Source organism: Pleurodeles waltl, chromosome 7, assembly GCF_031143425.1.
Source record: "Pleurodeles waltl isolate 20211129_DDA chromosome 7, aPleWal1.hap1.20221129, whole genome shotgun sequence".
Classification (NCBI taxonomy): domain Eukaryota; kingdom Metazoa; phylum Chordata; class Amphibia; order Caudata; family Salamandridae; genus Pleurodeles; species Pleurodeles waltl.
The window spans coordinates 1260488947-1260508820 of NC_090446.1; the positions used below are offsets into that span (position 1 = coordinate 1260488947).

Genomic DNA, 19874 nt, shown 5'->3' on the forward strand with positions numbered 1-19874 from the left:
TGACCAACAAATGGGTAAGTGTCTCAGAAGGCAAAGATATATAGAATTATAGATGGGTAACTGTGAATTACAGTCATGTTTTTCAACAAGCGTGATAGCAAATTAAAACAAGAATGAAGATCAAATTGTCAATAATACCACAATTCTGAGATGAAAAACATTTATAAATTTCGCTTTTTACAATTTTATGTTATGTATGCCCCACAAAATCATCTGCCTCTGCTATCAACTCCCAGGCAGGGGAAGAGGGGCAAAAGGGGAGACATATATAAATTGCCTCTCCTCCCTGTCTCAAATTGACATAAAAACACCTTGTTTCCTGCAACCCAGTCCTTCCACTCTGCCCTCCAAAAGCTCCAGAAGCTGCATGCTTCCTGATCTCCAGTGCTGCCTTTACAGGTTCTCAGAGACGCCTAACAGAGGTTCCTAGAATTCCTTTATGACTTAGCAACTGTGGGTAATAGCTTTTCTTACAACTGATGCTTCATTACAGCAATGGGTTACTGGATTTGAATCCAGTTATTCACGCTCTTGACCAGAGCCATACATAACATAATGATGCAGATAGAATCAAGTCATCATCATAAAGGGCTTTTTTCAGAAAGTGTGCAGGAAAGTAATCAAGGATTGCACTGTAAAAAGTAAATATGGGGGGCTGGATATATGATGGTACTCAGCAATTACGTTCTCAAGGGTCAATATAGGAAAGCAGGTCACTGGCTTGCCCACTGCTCACCCATCTTGATCTACAATGACCAACAGTTATTCCACTCCCAATATACCATCTAGATTGTTACCTGAGGGCTCAATGGAATAGGACAAGTAGTTTCACATCTCTAAAGCTATTGTTTCCAGTGACCTAGTAAGTGTATTCATGTGCCGCTACAAATGGGATAGAAACCTTACAGCATCACATTGTTAAGATGGATTTTACGTCAGTTTCTCCTACCCCTACAGTGCTTATTACGATTGGTGTGTTGGTTATGTTGATTGCTGCATGAATTGCATACATAGTTTTGCTCTTTTCATATCTTTCTGTTGCTTCAAAACAAACATAAGTAGTATTATCTGATGAAAAATTACTTTCCTGATCACGCAGAAAATGAAACTACATCTAGCTACAAACTGGCTACGATGATGTCTGAATACTGGGATGCAATCGACGACAATGTAAAAAGCGATGCAGTCTCAATTCTATCAATGACAATGGCGCAGGAATTTGCCCGTAAGTAAGACATTTGCTACATTTTAATGCGCTTATTGGGCTCTTGCTTTTTTGGAAGTTACAATATCAGTGCAGGATTTGTTGGCAATTAATCTCACTGTAAGGACAACAACGTACTAAAAATTCACTCAAGACAAGCACTAGCTCTAAGCTTTCAGAAAAGTTTAAGCTTTCGGGGCGCATAAAACAATTCTGTCATTTTATTGAACCCCCTGGAGGTGACTAAGGACCTTTGTTATATTTTTGAAGAACAGGAACCCTGCCATAAATCATCAGCACTCATACCCCCACCTAACCTGTGACAAGCACAGCTCATCAAAAGGTGAATGAAGCGCCAAGTTTCTGGCAGCGACCTCTCACTTAATTCTGCTGACAGAAAAGTTTAACTGACTATGGGCCAGATGTATCAAAGTCCCGGTTTGCATTTCCTAAATAGCGATTTATAAGAAATCGCTATTTAAGAAATGCAAAATGGGATGTATGAAAATTGCGATTCGGTTAAAGCCATTTCTTAAAAATCGCAATCGCTATTACCAAATCGCAATTAGGGAATGGGACTCCAATCATCCCTATGGGCCTATAGGCCCATAGGTGCGAATGGTTTTGCATTACCTAATTTGTGAATTCCTGTTAGGAATTCGCAAATTAGGTAATGCAGACTCCAGGGTGCTGGAGGCCTAAGGCCTCTTTTGCTGCACCCCAAAAAAATATTTCTGGACATGGGAAGCGCACGCAAGCGCTTAGGGGCATGTGTGCGCTACATGTCATTTTTAAAAATGCATTTATAATGCATTTTTAAAAATTGCACATGCTTACCACCAAATTGGATTTTTTATAAATTTTTCAAGAGTTCTGCAATTACCTACATTTTACAATTTAATGTTGCTAAAAAGTCCTTTTTTTGAACCTGCAGCATATAGTTACCTAAGTCCTGTTTGGTGCTGTGCTTAGTAGGGCTTGCAGCTCTCCACTTCTCTTGATTGTAACATCTCAGAGACTTCAGCGATGATTGCTAGCCTAGAGGAATCCTGTGCAGGAATTCTGAGAAAGCAGAATGTGTGATACAAGATAATATATCCACATACAAGTCCTAATTTTACCTTTTAAACCACTCTGACTGGGGAACAGCTATGTGCGCCCTCAATTACTTTGTGGAATTCTGCACAAAATCCTTCTGTAGGAAATTTCCCTCTCAACAGAGTGCCCCCCAAACCTTTTTCCTTCCTCCACCTACTTTTTGATGGATTTTTGCTTTTTGGCCTTAGGACTCTTGCACTGCAAACCAGTGCTAAAACTCTCTCTAAAACATGGTTAAATTGACATATACATGCTTTGCATATTCAATTTACTTGTAAGTCCCTTGTAGAGTGGTTTCCATATATCCAGAGACTGTAACCTAAATGCTACCACTGGTCATGTAGCATTTATTGTGCCACTCACTAATGTAGCACCTTAAAACATGAACCAGGCCTGCCATTCTAGCCTGAAGTCAGTGTCCCACTGCCATGTCGGCTTGCCATTTAAAGCCCCTTGAGAAGATTTAACCTCCCCTTTTATCATTTATACATCACCCCGAAGGTAGGCCCTAGATAGCCCATAGGGCAGGGTGCTGCGTAATGAAAAGGTCGAACATGTACTTTTAAGATTTACATGTCATTGTAGTGAAAAACTCCAAAATGCATTGTTCACTACTGGGAGGCCTATCCTCATATAGGATAACTTTGGGGTTTCCTTATTACGTTTAATATTCTGTAATTCCTAAAGGAGAAGAAGTTGATATAGCATGTTTGGTATATGAACTTGTAGTGATAAACCTTTTCTAGTAGTAAAGTCAAATTCATTATTACAAGTTTCAAAAGCGCACTTTCCGAACTTTGCCCTTTTCCCGCCCCTAGCCCTCTGTTCCTTCAGTCTGTCTTAGGTCACATAACTGGGTGTAACTGACAGTTGAGAGTTTGTGAATTCACCCTTGACCGTCAGACAATAGTAGGATTAGCAGAGACTGAATGGCCTTCCCACTGGCAGGGTTGGAGGGCAGAGCTGAGCACAGCACCACTTCCACCTGAATAGGCTGCACTTTGCCACCACACAACGGGCCAGATGTGTCATCACGGCCCTTTGCGATTCGGTAATAGCGATTTTTAAGAAATCAATATTACCGACTCGCAAAGTGCCATGTATCACATTTGCGATTCGGTAATAGCGATTTCTTAAAAATCGCAAATGCTATTACCGAATCGGAAATTGCGATACCGGCCCCATTCGCAGCTATGGGCCTGTTGGCCCATAGCTGCAAAATGTTTGCATTTACAAAATTGCGATTTCTGAACCAGAAATCGCAACTTTGGAAATGCAAAAGGCTAGCTGCACCCCAAAATCATTTTTAGCAACATGTAATGTACACACATGCCAAAAGGGCATGTGTGCTTTACATGTTCAATTTAAAAATGCAGTTTAACTGCATTTTACAATTTTGCACCAGGTTACCACCTGGTTGCAGATCATGGTATTTTGCATGTGCAAAATGCCATTCTGCGAAAAATCGCAATTTGCGTTTTTTTGCAGCATTGCCTTGCGACCTGAATTTTGCGAATCGCAAATTGCGATTCGCAAAATCCAGATCGCAACACTAGAAATCGCAATTTTAGCGATTTCTACTTTGTGTTCTGCGAATGCCTTTCATGCATTGTAGACCACTATTTTGCACTCGCAAACAGACAAATTTACCGATTCGCACCGTTTGCAAGTGTAAAATATTTTCAGACATGTGGCCCAATATGCTTAACCACCCCATGTTGTCAGTATAGCCATCTAGGGGCAGAGGAGACAGGAAACCTCTGGTACTTCAAAAGAACGTTTTTGGAAACTTCTGGAAATGTCTCCCACCTCTAGGTGCACGGCACCAGGGTATAAATATAGGACTCTCAGACCCACTCTTCAGTCCACTACTGGACCTTTAAATGGATTCTTAGAGGACTGCTTGCTGCTGTGACCTGCCGTGCACTCTACCTGTCTGCTGCTGTACCTGGAAGGGCTCCTTAGCTGCCTGGAGCCTGTATTGAACCTTCAGAGGTCAGCCCTGCTGTGGAGCCCTGCATCTTCACCTGCACACAGGACATCCAGAAGTGACTTCAAGGGATAGTTTGCTGGCCTCCTGTTTAGAGTCACAGCGACAGAACAGGCTCCCACCATCTTGAACTCACACCTGGATCCAGCCTGATTGAGTCCTGAACCGCCAAGATGTCTCTATCCACTCTTGGACCCTTGGTTGTGGTTCTAAAGGTACACAAATGCCCAATTTCCAAAACTGAGGACTTTGATAAAGTATGGCCAAAAAGTATTCTGAGAACCATGAGGAGACTGGGACTAAGCTGCTTACATATCCACCAGATGTGCATCACAGGTCAGATTGAATTTATGGCTTCTCCCTCTACATTCTTCTTTGCAGCAGCAAATCCATTTTATCAGTCCTTTGTGAAAGGGGTATCCAATGTCGTGGAACTTTCTTTGACTACAGCCTTCTGCTTTGTCCTGCTAGATAGATTCAACTTGCATCTAAACAACTAAGCCTGAAGGTAAACATTTTCATCGCAGCTTCATTCCATGACTATCTGATGACGATGCTCCCTACTCAGATACCCCTGCAGCCTTGCCCCGCTGAACCTCTAACTTTTCAGAGACTTTTTCTTCCAAAAATGTGCTAAGTCTGAAGGTAAGCACTGACTTGGTCCAATCCATTTTGTGTATGCAAACTGCACTCTGCTGCGGCTGGCCTTACCTTTAGGTTTTACCCCAGTCTAGCGCAACCAGATAAGCCTAGCTGGCTGTTGCTGTTATTAAGCACTATTTTGAACCTTACATTTTAAAATGTCATACCTCCAGTTCTACTAATTGCATTTTTATGTTTTTGCTGTCAAATAATTTATTGAAATGTTCTCCTTTTTACTAAATTGGTTTGGACTTTTTTATTATGATGTGTTTTCACTTTTTACTGTTTACATACTGCATAAATACTCAACACATTGTTTTTAAGCTTAGCATGAATGCATTTTGTGCCCAGTGTTAAGCATAGGTTAATTTAGTGACTTCTTGTGGTTCACCCTGCAAGAGATTGTGGCTGTTGCTTGATCCTGGGCTTACACCCCAGTCAACCAACAACCCAGTTTCTCACACCTTCAATTCCGGGTTTTAACACAAAACTTTACCACATACTCCAAGCAGGTGGTTGATGTCTCCAGGACTTCTGTAACAGGGTTTACAGCAGTGGTGGTGAGCAAAGTGAAATTTCTCCTAGCTGGTTGGAACATTACATGCCTAAAAATAAAAAAACAAGCAAGGGAGACTGTGCTTGTTATTTTTTTAACATTTATCAGCAAACCCTCCACAACTTTGCAGCAAAATAAAATGTTTTTGGCCCCAGGCGGGGACCCTACCATCAGGCCTAAGGAGTTAGGGTATTCCTACCTTGTGTATTTTTGTTTTCTACGACTACTTGATTGAATCCTGGGTTCTAAGATGGTTGTCACTGCATCCTGGTTGAAGTGGTGGCAGCTTATCAGATCTCAGTTTGAGATCTGTCAGATCCACGGACCCTTCACGTCCCAAGATATACATACATCTTTTTTTTTTTTTAAAGTCTCCAAAACTCCAAAATAGATTTACACCAACTTAGAAAAAGGGCTCTTTCTGAACCAAGATCTACATTTCTGCAAAATTTGATGTAATTTCTTTCAGCAGTTCAGGCTGTATTTGTGTTCAAAATACCTAAGGGAAATTGCACCGTGAAAAGGCATGTTGAATCCCCACTTTTTCTCAGCCCTCAATTGACAAATCACCCCAAACTTTCCAGACATCAGCTGAACTGACTGGTGTACTAGGTTTGAAACTTTTGTGACACATTGTCAAACGGCTCCAAAGTTTTTAACAAACAAAAAAACGCTCTGTTTATAGAAACTAGGTCTTAAATATAATTACCTACTGGCGACTGTCAGTGGATAATATATATAATATATATACATATATATCACTTTAGCGATTGCCAGTGTGTTGTGTCTGCACAATACTTAAAAATGTGATATGGCTTCAGCACAGAAGTTTCATGATGGCAAAAGCTGAAAAAACTGTACTGAGAGCTGGAAAAAATGTGCAAAAATGTTTTCAATCAAGCAGGTCTGGCGGGAATAGTATTCCACTGTTGACTGAGATTATTAGCATTGTCAACATGTCTAATATGTTTTTTTTTCTACAGCCTTTCCTGTACTGTCCTTACCTCTGCCAAAAGAGGTAACTCTGCTTCTGAAAATTGTGGAATGTTTGGTGAACTGGAGATGGGGGACGACCAATAACTTTTCATATAAAATGAGTAAGTAAAATAAGTGTCATTGTGAACTTTCACTTTTTTGCATTTCGTTTTTGTCTTCAAAATGTCATCATTGTTGTATTCATTGGGAGCAGCTCCTTTATATTTCACACAAAAATATGCCTCTTCTACTCCTCCAAGAATAAAAAAAAAAAGTTCAGCAGCACTGGCTAATTCAGGTCTTGTCTATGGGTGGGCAGAACTCACACACTTTCACTCCGCAGAATTCTGCAGTTTTACATAAAACTCAGTGAGATTCTGCGGAGTTCCACATTTTGGGATAAATCAGCACATCGCGCTGCTCGAATTGACGTTTAGAACTGTGAGCTCAATCTGTGCTGAAAAAGAACCATGAATGGCAGTCCTTGGTGCACCAGAGGGTGCTGCTGCTTGAGTTGATTTTGCTGCAGTTCTAATAGATGTTCTACTTGATTGGCAACTGTTTCACTGTAAATTGTCACCACGGTTTGTGTTGGAAAAATCTCACCAGGTGCCCTCCCAGCACCTGAAAATTGCACTAGGGGATGTCAATTCTCGATCATCAACTTACCTTTTGTGATCCTCATGGGAGAAAAATGTCCACCACACGGCATTTGGCGAAATGTTGTTGAAACTCCATGCTACAAGTGTAAACTGTAGTGACCAAAATTCTGCCAACTTTGATGATGGAACTGAATTTTTTGTCCATTCCTTGTCTTGTCTTGTCCCTTTCAGATGTTATGGGTCACAATGTGTTTGTTAAAAGGATGTGCAGTAGCTGGACACATAGTACAAAATCTCTGCTATTTACCCAGCAACCAGCAAAATATTACATAATCTTAGCTGTTTAGCAGTCTTTAGACTAAATAGTAGAGATGAGGTACAATTTGACCAGCAGACAGATAAATAGTTTGAAGAATGTCTTTATTTAGCCGACCATAAAGGACAAAGGCGCTCCAAGCAATGGTAGTCTGGTGGCAATCTTGTAATGGGGATGCAACTTGTGTGAAGGTTTCAAAATTGAGTACATATACAAATGAACAATAGTTTGTAAAAAGGGAAGGTCATGAATTAAGCTAAGCTGAAAACCTGTAAAATCAATTGTGAATAAAAACATTTATGCTATTTTGATAGACAAATAAAACATGTAGAAATCAAACAGAAGATTCAGGATATCACACACACACATATGTTTCACTCAGTCAGGGAGTATTTAGCTGTTGGCAAATAATACTGAATATGGTTTTAGAGCATATCACATACATGTTTGAGAATATATATATATATTTTTTTTATGTCCATGATGCTCCTTTTGATGATTTTTGAGGCTGGGATAGTTTTGGCCTACTTATGGGAGGCCATGTACCAGCTTTAGACTTCTGTTTAAGAGATATTGGGCCAGATGTATCATCACGGCCCTATGCTATTCGGAAATAGGGATTTTTAAGAAATCACTATTTCCGACTCGCAAAGTGCCATGTATCACATTTGCGATTCGGTAATAACGATTTCTTAAAAATCGCAAATGCTATTACCGAATCACAAATTGTGATACCGGCCCCATTCGCAGCTATGGGCCTGTTGGCCCATATCTGCGAATTATTTGCATTTCCAAAATTTTGATTTCTGAACCAGAAATCACAATTTTGGAAATGCAAAACCCCAGGGTGCTGGGGACCTTAGGCCCCCTCTGCTGCACCCCAAAAAAATTTGGGGGACATGTAAGGTGCACACATGCCAAAAGGGCATGTGTGCTTCACATGTACAATTTAAAAATGCATTTTAAATGCATTTTTAAATTTTGCACCTGGTTACCACCTGGTTTCTTTTAATGGTATTTTGCATGTGCAAAATGCCATTCTGCGAAAAATCGCAATTTGCGATTTTTTGCTGCATCTCCTTGCGACTTCGATTTTGCGAATCGCAAATTGCGACTTGCAAAACCAGGTCGCAACGCAAAAAATCATTTTTTTTTGCGATTTCTTATTTTTAATCTGCGAATGCCTTTCATGCATCGCAGACCACTTTTTTGCACACGCAAACTGCAGATTTTTGCGATTCGCACTGTTTGCGAGTGCAAAAAAGTTTCATACATCAGGCCCAGTGCCTAGTAGTTCAAATCTGCCAGTGCAGCTGCAGTCAACGAGCAGAAGCATAAATGGAATGCAGCCAGATAGGTGGTATCTGGGCTTCGGAGGCAGGGACATGTACAGTAGTTAATTGGTGTTTAGGGCATAGTGCTTTGGGGGTTCTGTGGAATGGTGAAGTGAAACCAGGAAACAGGTAAGTAATGGGTAATTCACAGGAGGAGTCCACTCTACTGCCTGTAAATAAAGACACTATTTCATAATATTCACCCAGCAGAGTAGGTTTAGGGTACAGATGATTATTGATCCCATGTCATGAGTGGCTCCTTCAGCCATACTGACATTTTAGCCACCTGTACAATGCATCTTGGGAATGGTAGTTTTGATTTATACAATTGTAAGCGATATTATAAGGGCAAGGTCCTGTTTCTATTGGGCCCTCACTTCTATATTACTGTCTCAGAAAAATAAATTTGGAAGCCATGTGACAGGCTTGGAGGCTGTACCTGCCTAAACTAATTGCAGAGGGAGTGCTGGGGAAGGAAGCAGAAGAAGAAGAAGGATAACAAGTAGAAGAATAAGGGCCAAGAGGTGGACCACTAGGTGGGCTATGATGACCAGAGTCAAAATGCCCAATACAAGAAGAACCAGGCCCAAGGAGATCTAATCTTTAATCACTAGGGTTACAAATGCCAGAGAGAACTAGGAACAAATAGACAATGAGGAACTGAACATTGAAGAACAGCCCTAGGTGTGCCAGGACCAGGGTAGAGGGAGAAGGAGGGCCAGGAGAATGTGGATGAGGGGAATCTGAACCCAGTGGACAAGGGCCCCAAGGAAAGAAGGACCAGAAGTGGATAGAACATAAAGCTCTGGACTACTACTACGACAAAGAGGGATATGATAGTTTGCACACACAGACTGGGACCAGAAGGACGAGGATAACCAAAGCCAGAAGTACCATACCCAAGTAGACAGACCAAATAGGATCAGTATCATGAGAACAATTGCGTGAAGGACAAGAGACAGAAGGGCCAAAATCACAGACATCAGCTCAACAAGGACCAAGTGGCCCAAAACAAAAGGACTAGGACCAGTAAGACCACGACCAGAAAGGACCAGGGCTAGCAGGACCTGGAGACCCTAGATTAGAATGACCAGGAGGGGCCTGAAAAGACAAGAATGCCTAGGTTCCGTGAGGCCAGGATCAGAAAGTCCAGAAGTGTCAGACTCAGGGGGATCCTAAACCAGGGTGACAAGAGCTAAAAGAACCAGGGTGACATACAACACTGGAACTAAGAGGACCAGTGCCATAGGGATGAGGAAGACCAGACCGAACAGTACCATTACTAAGAGGACAATGATATAGAGGGACATGGCTAGATTGACAAGAACAAGGTAAAATGGGCAGACCAGGAGGACTAGTAGATGACTACGGCTACATGGAGCAAGGTGACCAGGATCAGAAGGATTAGGGGCAGGCAAACAAGAGGACTAGATAAACCAGAGGGGCAAAACCAGGATGACTGTTGGAGAAGAATTAGGTCAAGAATGATGGAAAGGCCCAGAAGCAGGAGATCCAGTATCCAAGAGGCAGGAGTACATGAAAATGAAAACCAGTAATACCAGGATCAGGAAGTACAGAGCTCGGAAGGTCTTAAACTAGCATAAAATGGAGGTCACAGAACATTAGAACTAGGAAAGGCTAGGATGATCTGTGATAGCACAAGTTATAGGTGAGCCATGCAGGCAAGGAGCAGGAAGGCGAGGGCCAGGAGGAAGAGAATAGCATGATCTTGGCCATTAGTGCCAGGTAGCTGAGACCAGGGACACAAGAAACCAAAGTCAGAAGGAAATGGTGCAAGAGGACCAGAAAACAATGGATTAAGGGGACTTAGAAGATAACGGCAAAGAGGATGAGTACCTTGAGTACCAGGATCAGGAGGACCAGAGTGAGAAGAAAAAGAAGGATTAGGACCAGAAACATCAGGGCAAGGATTATAGCAGCCTGGAGGTTCAAACTGCAGGGCTAGGAACAAGACGGCCAGAAAGATGAGTAAAAGGATGGCAGGCCCATGAGGACCAGGTAAAGGAGGACCCTGATGAGTTTATGTGGCAGCATGAGGACAAGCAGAAGGAAGACCAGGGCAAAGATGATTGGGACCAGATCCATGAAGACAAGATCCAGACCAATAGGGCCGGGCCAGAACAAACAAAAAAGACAAAGGGGTCAGGACCAAGACTACCAGGAGAACCAGAGCCAGGAAGACCTTGACCAGAGAAAGGAGGATAAGGATCAGCACCAATAGAACAAAGAAACAGGCTGACTAGTGTCAAGGGGATCATGACCAAAGGACCAGGGTACGAAATACCAGTGGAGGAAAAAGACCAGGGCCTGGGGTAGCAGGATCAGGGTCGGGAAGAACTCAAGGCTCGGAACAACCAGAGCCAGGAAGATGAAGTGGAAATGACCTGGATGTTCAGGGTGACCAGGACCAAAATGAAAAGACTCAGAAGGACTCAAAGAAAGAGAACCATGAACAAGAGGGCTGAGACCACTGGGTGCAGTGCCAGACGGACAAGGTATAGGGCCAGGAGGACCAAGATGTTCCAAAGCAGGAAGACAAGAGCTAAGAAGGCAAGGCCTAAGAGGGTCAGAAGTCAAGAGACTAGTTAGACCGTGGGGACCAGCAGGACCAGGAACTGAGGTATTGGAATCAGATGAGCAGGTTGAGAAGGACCAGAAAGACCACGTTAAATGAATAAAGTTCAAGAGGATCAGAAAAGAAAGACCTAGGAGAAGGAGGCTTGAAGGGAACCAGACTGATAGTAAGGAAGACTAGGAGAACAGGACAGAATAGAGAGGCAAGCAACCAGGCACCCAGAGCCAACAGGAGGAAAGAGAGCAAGCTGGACCACAACCAGCTGGAAAAGGAAGCTCAATTCACAGAAGCTCTGAGTATCAGGACCAGGATAAGCAGGACAAGGATGAGGAGGAAAAGAAGCACAAAGAAGGCCAGGATGACAGGAGCCATGATGTCGAAGCTGGCTGGCTAAGACAACTAAGAAGAGGATGGCTGGCTACGATGACTAAGAAGAGGATGACCTGAACAAGAAGGAGCAGAATGACATGGGCACATTAGTCCAAAATGGCAATGAGGTGGAGGACCAGGGCAAAAAGTATCATGATATATTGGAGTAGGACGCTAAGAACTAGTCAGGTCAGCTATCGGTGAACTAGGGCCATGAAGACCAGGAACCAGATGGGGAGGTTTAAACCAACTAGAAGAATCAAAATATGTGAGATCGGAAACTAGGGTAGGAGGACCTGCAGGGTTATAACCAAGGGACCAAGGCCTGAAGTTCCAAGTGGAGCAGGAGGACTGGGAACCGGGATATTAGGGCCAGGTTGGTGAGGATCAGGGGAACCAGGACAACCACAGCCAATTAGTAATAATGCAACCAGACCTGGAACGAAATGATGAGGCACAGCCCAAGAGGCTCTGATAAGGAGACTAGGTCTAATGGAGGCTGTACCTAGTGGACCACAAGGACCTGGACGAGGAGAATTAGGATGGCCCAAACCAGGAAGACTAGAAGTGCCAGCCCTATGAGAAGCAGGAGAAAAGGGCTAGTGGATAGGGACCCAGCAGACCAGAAGGATCAGGATGAAGATCAATAGTACAGGGGTCAAGTAGCCCAGATAGGGCTAATGGAAGGATAACCTAGGAGAAGGGCCAGAAAAACAGTGTCAAGAAGGACTGCAGCTATGCCTCCCAGACTCAAGAAACCAGTACTAGGGTGACCAGAACTAGTTAGACCAGGGCCAGAATGAGGATCAGGAGAATGAAAACTACCCAGAAAAGGAGGCCTTGGAATAGGAGGAGGACCTATGCCTAAAGGTGTCTATTGAACGTAAAAAAAAAGAAGACCAGGACCATGTGGACACCTATGTAAGCCTAGGTCACATATCGGAGGATAGGCTTCTTATACTTCGAGCTTCTAGAAACCCCTACCTCTTTAACCCATATATAGAACTGGTAAGTATATGCTACACAATCAGAGCATGCAAAGTGAATAAAAAGCTGTGACTGTTACACAGTGACCTCTGAGTGTGGAAGATGCAGTCTGATCCCGACACACTAGTTGGAGGGTATATGTAAGGGCACAGGGTCTGAAACTTGGCAGAGGAGTTTAAAGGGTTAAAATGAGTGTGATCTGGAAGAATGGCAGAAAGGATTTGAAAAACTCAGATGGTTGAAGTCAGGAAAAAGGGTCAAAGGCAATCAGCAAAGGAAAGCTCAAGATCATAATAAGGCTTTGATGAGCAGAAGAGGGGGTGATGGAGTTACCAGATAGGTTGTCTCAGATGTCCTGCGGAAGAATTGAGTTTGACCCCCAGATCTTTGTACTGACTTTCCAATTGTGTGTATTTGAGGAGGGTATGTATCAAGGGGCAGATTTACTCAGTCACCCAAAGCAACAAGACAATGTGCTGCGCTGCGACATGACAGAGGAAGAGCAGAAATGTGCCAAACCTAATAAGATATGTCACATTTCTGCTACCTCCCTACGCTGCATAATGCCAACACAGGCACCAATGTGCCATGGTGCAAGGGTGCTTGCATTACAAGTAGAATTATTTTGTGCAGGAAAAGGCACCTCTCAGCACAAAAACACTCCTTTAGCACATTTCTGCTTCCTACATGTGCTTCACACATGTAGAAAGAGGAAGAACATATGGGATTGCATCACAATTCATGAGTGGATGTATTAGAATGAAAGTGCTGCACTAATGAGACACTTTATCAACATAGGGTAGCGCAAGGCTCCAATTTATGCTGACTTGAGTTACTCTGGATTTACTAAGCCATGCAGAGCCATACAAGGTGGCTTTGTGTAGCTTAGTGAATCCCATTCAAGGGCTTGTATGTCCTTGTATCTCCATCCTTGACACAAGGGCAATGCAAGCCCTTAGTAAATCTGCCCCTAAGTGCGTAATAGTAAGAATCCATATGTGATGAAAGTGTTAGTGTGTGCCCCAGAGGGTTGCATTTTGCATGGCATGATGAACAGTAGATACATCCTATCTACACAGTGGGAGTATATTAACTGTATCCCTGTGAACAGAGGGTGGAGGCTCAGAACTGAAGTGTGCAAGAATAGAGAAAAGTCTACCCAAAAACATTCTGTGTGATCCTTTTTAGCAAAGGGGTGCTGATTAGTGCTTCCTGAGGGACAATAGCGGGTAGATGGTAGGAGTAAGGGGTAGGTCATAGGTTTCTCATGTTAAAGGTGTCAAAGTTTCTAAGCAGGGCTGCCCTTTTGTCTATGCCTGATGACTACTCAGAAATGCTGATGACAGACAGGTGTTGATATCTCGTGCTTCATTGTATCTTTGTTTTGGCTTTCTCTGCTTTGAGCCAGCACCATTGCTACTGCTGTGAGAGCCATTACCTAGCAAAAAGGCTGCATCTGAGCTACAGTCAGAAAGTTATTTTTAAAAGAAACACACCCCAAATCAGTTATGAAATCTCAATAGTAGAGCCACATCCCCTGTCTGGAAAATGAGTATTAAGGTGGAATTGTGAAATGATTGATCAGTAGGTCACAAGAGTGGAGGTAACAAAGGGCCAGATGTATCCAACAATTTTGCATTCGCAAACAGTGCGAATAGCAAATTTCCACCTTTTGCGAATGCAAAATAGTCTTTCAGGATTTATTAAAGGCATTTGCAGTACAATTTAAGGAATTGCTAAAATAGTGATTACCTAAATAGGTAATCGCACATAGGGAATACCTATTTGCGATTACCTATGCACATGTATCATGCATTTCCTAAATGTGAACTCGGCATTTAGGAAATACAATTACCACAAATTCAAATTTGGTGGTAACCATGAGCAATTTTTAAAAATGCATTAAAAATGCATTTTTAAAAGTGCCATGTAGCACATACATGCCCCTAGGGCATGTGTGTGCCTTACATGTAAACAATTTCCTTGTGGGGTGCAGCAAAGGGGGCCTTAGGCCTCCAGCACCCTAGGATTTGCATTACCTAAATTTCAAATTCCTAACAGGATTTTGCAAATTAGGAAATGCAAAACCATTCGCACCTATGGGCCTTCAGCCTATAGGGGTGAATAGAGTCCCATTCCCTAATCGCGATTGTGAAATCTCTATTAGGGATTCGTTATTTTCTTACATCCCATTTTGCCTTTCTCAAATAGCGATTTCTTTAAATTAATTATTTAAGAAATGCAAAACGGATCTTTTTATGCACCTGTCCCAAAATATCTCTGTTTATTCAGTGACAAATTTACGAAGGCACTTACATGTAGTAAAGTTACAACTGTGTCTGCACCTTGGGTGGAATCTCTGCACGACACACTGCGGACAATGCACTGTGTGGAGATTCTGCCACAAATGTAGAGACTCCGCCTCTACTATGTTGTGCCAATACACATAGGAAACTCCAGACTCGTAACTTTACTACATGTAAGTACCTTTGAGAATAGGGCCCTCAATGTCTTATTTGTTATAATATTTGTAAAAAAGTAAATGAATAAAAATGTCTAACAGTTTATTCTCTTCTATTTCTTTGATGCCTAAATGTCTTTCTCTGATACAATGGGAAAATTAATTCATATTCCAATGATATTCAGGTCCATTAATAAGAGGCCATTCCTTAGCTTGTGGCTTCCCAACAGAATACTTATTCTGATGGCACAACATAGTTCTGGCCTTCAAAGAAAATTCTTCATACCATCTACCCTATTTAGTGAAACACCTGGCTGTAATGGACAGGGAAAGAAACATAATGACCCTGTCACCTTGGAGAAAAACTCTCAGCATGTAGGACAATTGGTTTTTTTTTGTTTTTCAGAAACAACCTCCCGCTCTTGGAGCTTGTTTTTAAAAAACAAACATTGTTTTAAAGTTTACTTGCAAGCCAGCATGTCTGACTGTACTGTCCTTCCAATGTTTATGCATAGATATGAACCTCCATGACAGCAGTTCCTGTCAATGGGGCCCTAAATTTGGTGGGCGGAGGCCACTCCAGATGTCGGAGGTGTAGTCCTCTGCCATTCAGACAGAATTTACTCTGTCCTCAAAACTCAAAATCAGGCCCAGAGTTACTTACTTCTGTCATGAGATTTGAATGAAGTCTTTCAAATATACTGTGTTGGTCACTTCAGAAGGGGCCCTATGCAATTGTTTCTCATTTGAAAAAAGTATTTTAAATTTTAGTTAGCTCATTGTTTTTAGATAGCTCATTGTTTTCAGGTGCTTTAATACGATTTGTTTAATTGAACTGAACCAGAATTAACACTTTCAATATGCACTGATTTGCTGCAGAAAAAGAGTTGGTGTCATAACATGAGCCTTTTGGTAGTTCTAAATCAAGCCCTCGTACATTCCCGCGGCTCTGTGAATAAGAGTGAGTATATAGCTTTGGAAGAGTAAACAGCTTTAACTAGTTAATCATTAATCACATCTACAAGTAAATGTAAAGGAGTAGGAGCATTTGCGGAGCATGAGACAGCTCTATAAAGGGCCTCCCAAGTCGCTATGTCTTGGCCTACGGTGTAATGGAGTGTCATTCTGTGCTATGTCTGTCATACTAACTTGGAAACCTTCACACATTTGGGCTTGTAAGACCTATAGGTTAGTGCCTGAATCTAAGCCAGTTTTTATCACTGATGGCCTGATTTTGCAAAACAAAACATCATTATATACAAAATCCTTTTTATGAGCTGGCCATTTCTTTAGACTTGTTAAAGGACTATTTTAATTGTTTCTGAAATGCATCTTTCCTATTCAGAAGTGAATTTATTGAAAGTTTGTGACTGCAATCACTGTTGCAAAGCATTGATGAGTAAATGACCTCCGAGTTGGGGGAGGTAACTAAATTGCAAAGGGTAAGGGCTCCCATTAGGAAACGATGTTGCCAGCCTTGGGGCAGAGGCGAGACGTTTTCAAAGAACTGCTGGCCAAACAGTGCAGAATCTCTACTATTTAACTAGTTAGGCAATGAATGGGTAAATAGTAACGTTGTTCTGCTATTTTCAGGGCTACCTGCCAAACAGTGCAATATCTCTCCTGTTTAACCAGCAGCTGAGTAAATAGCAACATATTTCTGCTATCTGAAATGTTGTCAGCTGCATAGACCAGAATATCTATTGTTTAGCCAGGTAAATAATGTTTCTGCTGTTTGCATGGCTGTCAGCCAGTAAGCAGTTGGGCAAGTATTTAAGTTTTCCTGCTATTTGTATGGCCACCAGCCAGACAGTGTTGAATCTCTACTATTTAACCAGTGGCTGTGTAAATATTGAAGTTTTATGCTATTGGCATGGGTGTAGGTAAGTACCATCTATCTTGGCATGTTACCCCCATATTTACCTGTATGTAAGTATGTTTTTGCCTGTCTCACTGGGATCCTGCTGGTCAGGACCCCAGTGCTCATAGTTTGTGGACTAATGTGTGTGTTGTGAATAGTGCTTAACTGTGTCACTGAGGCTTTGCTAATCAGAACCTCAGTGCCTATGCCCTCTCTGCTTTTAAATTTCCACTATAGGCTAGTGACTTCATTTACCAATTTCAATTGGCACACTAGACCCCCCTTATAAGTCCCTAGTATATGGTACCTAGGTACCCAGGGCATTGGGGTTCAATGAGATCCTTATGGGCTGCAGCATTTCTTTTGCCATCCATGTGGAGCTCAGACAAACCCTTTCACAGGACTGCCACTGCAGTCTGCGTGAAATAGTACACACACTATTTCACAGCCATTTTCACTGCACTTAAGTAACTTATAAGTCACCTAAATGTCTAACCTTCATTTCAAGGCGAGGTGCGAAGTTTCTAAGTGTGAGGGTACCCTTGCACTAGCAAAGGTGCCCCCACACAGTCCAGGGCCAGTTCCACAGACTTTGTGAGTGCGCCGATGCTATTACACGTGTGATCTACATGTAGGTCAATACCTATATGTAGCTTCACAATAGTAACCCCAAATATGGCCATGTGAGGTGTCTAAGATCATGGAATTGTCCCTCCATTCTAAATCTGGTATTGGGAAGCCAATTCCATGCATCCTGGGGGCTCCACCATGGACCCCCAGCACTGCCAAACCAGCTTTCTGAGGCTTGCACTACAGCTGCTGCTGCCTCACAGACAGGGTTATGCCCAACTGGGGTCTGAGCAGCTCAGCCCCAGCAAGGCAGAACAAAGCATTTCCTTTGGGAGCAGGATGTTCCACCCTCTCCCTTTGGAAATAGGTATTACAGGCTGGGGAGGGTCAGCCTCCCCCAGCCTCTGGAAATGCTTTGAAGGACACAGATGTTGCCCTCCTTACATAAGCCAGTGTACACCGGTTCAGGGACCCCCAGTCCCTGCTCTGGTGCGAAACTGGACAAAGGAAAGAAGAGTGACCACTCTCCTGTCCATCACCACCCCAGGGGTGGTGCCCAGAGCTCCTCCAGTGAGTCCCAGACTTCATCCATTTTGTTTTCCAAGATATGGGGACCCTCTGGAGGGCTCTGAGTGGCCAGTGCCAGCAGGTGACGTCAGAGACCTGTCCTGATAGGTCCATACCTGATAAGGTAGCCAATCCCACTTTCAGAGCTTTTTAGGGTCTCTCCTGTGGGTTTCTCTTTAGATTCTATTTCCAAGCTTCCAGCAGGAATCCTCTGCAACTACTACTTAATGCTCTGACCTCGGATCGACCACAGACTGCTCCAGGAACCGCTGTCACAGCAACAAAGTATCCAGAAGGGCTACTTTTCCACTGCAACTTCAGCTCCAACCAGCAACTGCAACAGTTTCAATGGTGTGCATGCTCCGGGGACTCCCTGTCTTCACCCTGCACCAGAAGGACCGAAGAAATCTCTTGTGGAGTGAAGAAGTCACTACCCTGCTCTTGCAGGCACCTTTTAAGTCGGCGACCGGTTCTCTTGGACTCCTCTCCTGGCCACATGCATGCCCCTTGGAACACAGGTGGTGGACCCCTTTGACAGAGACTGTTCTAACGTCCTGCTGTCCAAATTTGGAGGAGGTGGGAGTTTGCCTTCTCTGTTTGCAACAGTACCCCTGTGCACAACATCATCTTCACCTCCTGAGCTGTTCTCCGGCTGTGTGGGGCCTTGTTTTGAAGTGCTGCAGCAACTGTAATTTGCACCTTCTTTGTCCCCATGTCCTGGGACCTTCAGGGTGCTGCCTGGTCATCTGTGGGTTCCCTCCAGTGTTGGGGCCCCCTCTGCCTCCTCAGTCCGAGTTGAGACCCCCAGGTCCATCCTGAGTCCAGACAGCGCTACTTTGACACAAAACAACTTTGCTTGAATCAAGTCTTTTTGGACGAATCCAGGGCCGAAACTCGCCTGCATCCAACATCTCTTCATGGGACATCCATTGCATCATGCAGGAACCCGCAGCCATCTTCTTTGGTGCATTTCTGCAGTCTTTGTCCACCTGGGGACTCTTCTTTTGTACCTTCTTCTAGGTTGGCAGGGGCTCCTGTCCTTCCTGGAACTTCTTCCAACTTCTGGACTTGGTCTCCTCTTTTTGCAGGTCTTCAGGTCCAGGAATGCACCACTTGTTGTTTGCAGTCTTGCTTGATTCTTGCAATAACTCTAATCACGACTTGTAGTGTGTCCTAAGGAAACTTGCAGTACTTTACTCCTACTTTTCTGGGCTCTGTTGTAGGGAATTTTACTCACCTTTGTGGTTTTCTTACTCTCCTAGCAATTCTCTACACACTACACTTGTCTGGGGGCAATTCGTGATTTGCATCACTTTCTTAGTATATGGTTTGTGTTGCCCCTAGACCTATTTTCTCCTTTTGCATTCTATAGCATTTCCTATTGTTTGCCCTATTCTATGTCTAATTACTTGCCTTATTTTGGTGTCTAGTGTATATATTGTGTATGATACTTACTTCCAGAAGGTGTACTGCTTCTAAGATATTTTTGGCCTTGTGTCACTCAAATAAACTACCTTTATTTTTGGTAACACTGGGTATTATCTTTACTTGTGTATAGGTACTGTGTAACTATGAGTGATATTGCAGGAGCTGTGCATGTCTCCTAGTTCAGCCTAAGCTGCTCTGCTATAGCTACCTCTATCAGCCTAAGCTGCTAAAACACTACTACATTTCACTAATAAGGGATAACTGGACCTGCTATAAGGTGTGAGTGCCAAAGGTATCCACTACAAATCAGGCCAGCCT

The 19874-nt window shown here is 43.0% G+C and overlaps 1 protein-coding gene across 5 annotated transcripts in view; it reads left to right on the forward strand.

The window, feature by feature from the left end:
* Nucleotides 1-19874, forward strand: part of LOC138246148 (cytosolic phospholipase A2 gamma-like) — an 823362-nt gene that overhangs the window by 538373 nt on the left and 265115 nt on the right. For all 5 annotated transcript variants that reach the window (XM_069200427.1, XM_069200426.1, XM_069200424.1 and 2 more), the window contains 2 exons: nt 1100-1225; nt 6474-6587. In XM_069200427.1, coding sequence (XP_069056528.1) covers nt 1100-1225; nt 6474-6587 — 240 coding nt within the window. The remainder of the gene's footprint in view (nt 1-1099; nt 1226-6473; nt 6588-19874) is intronic.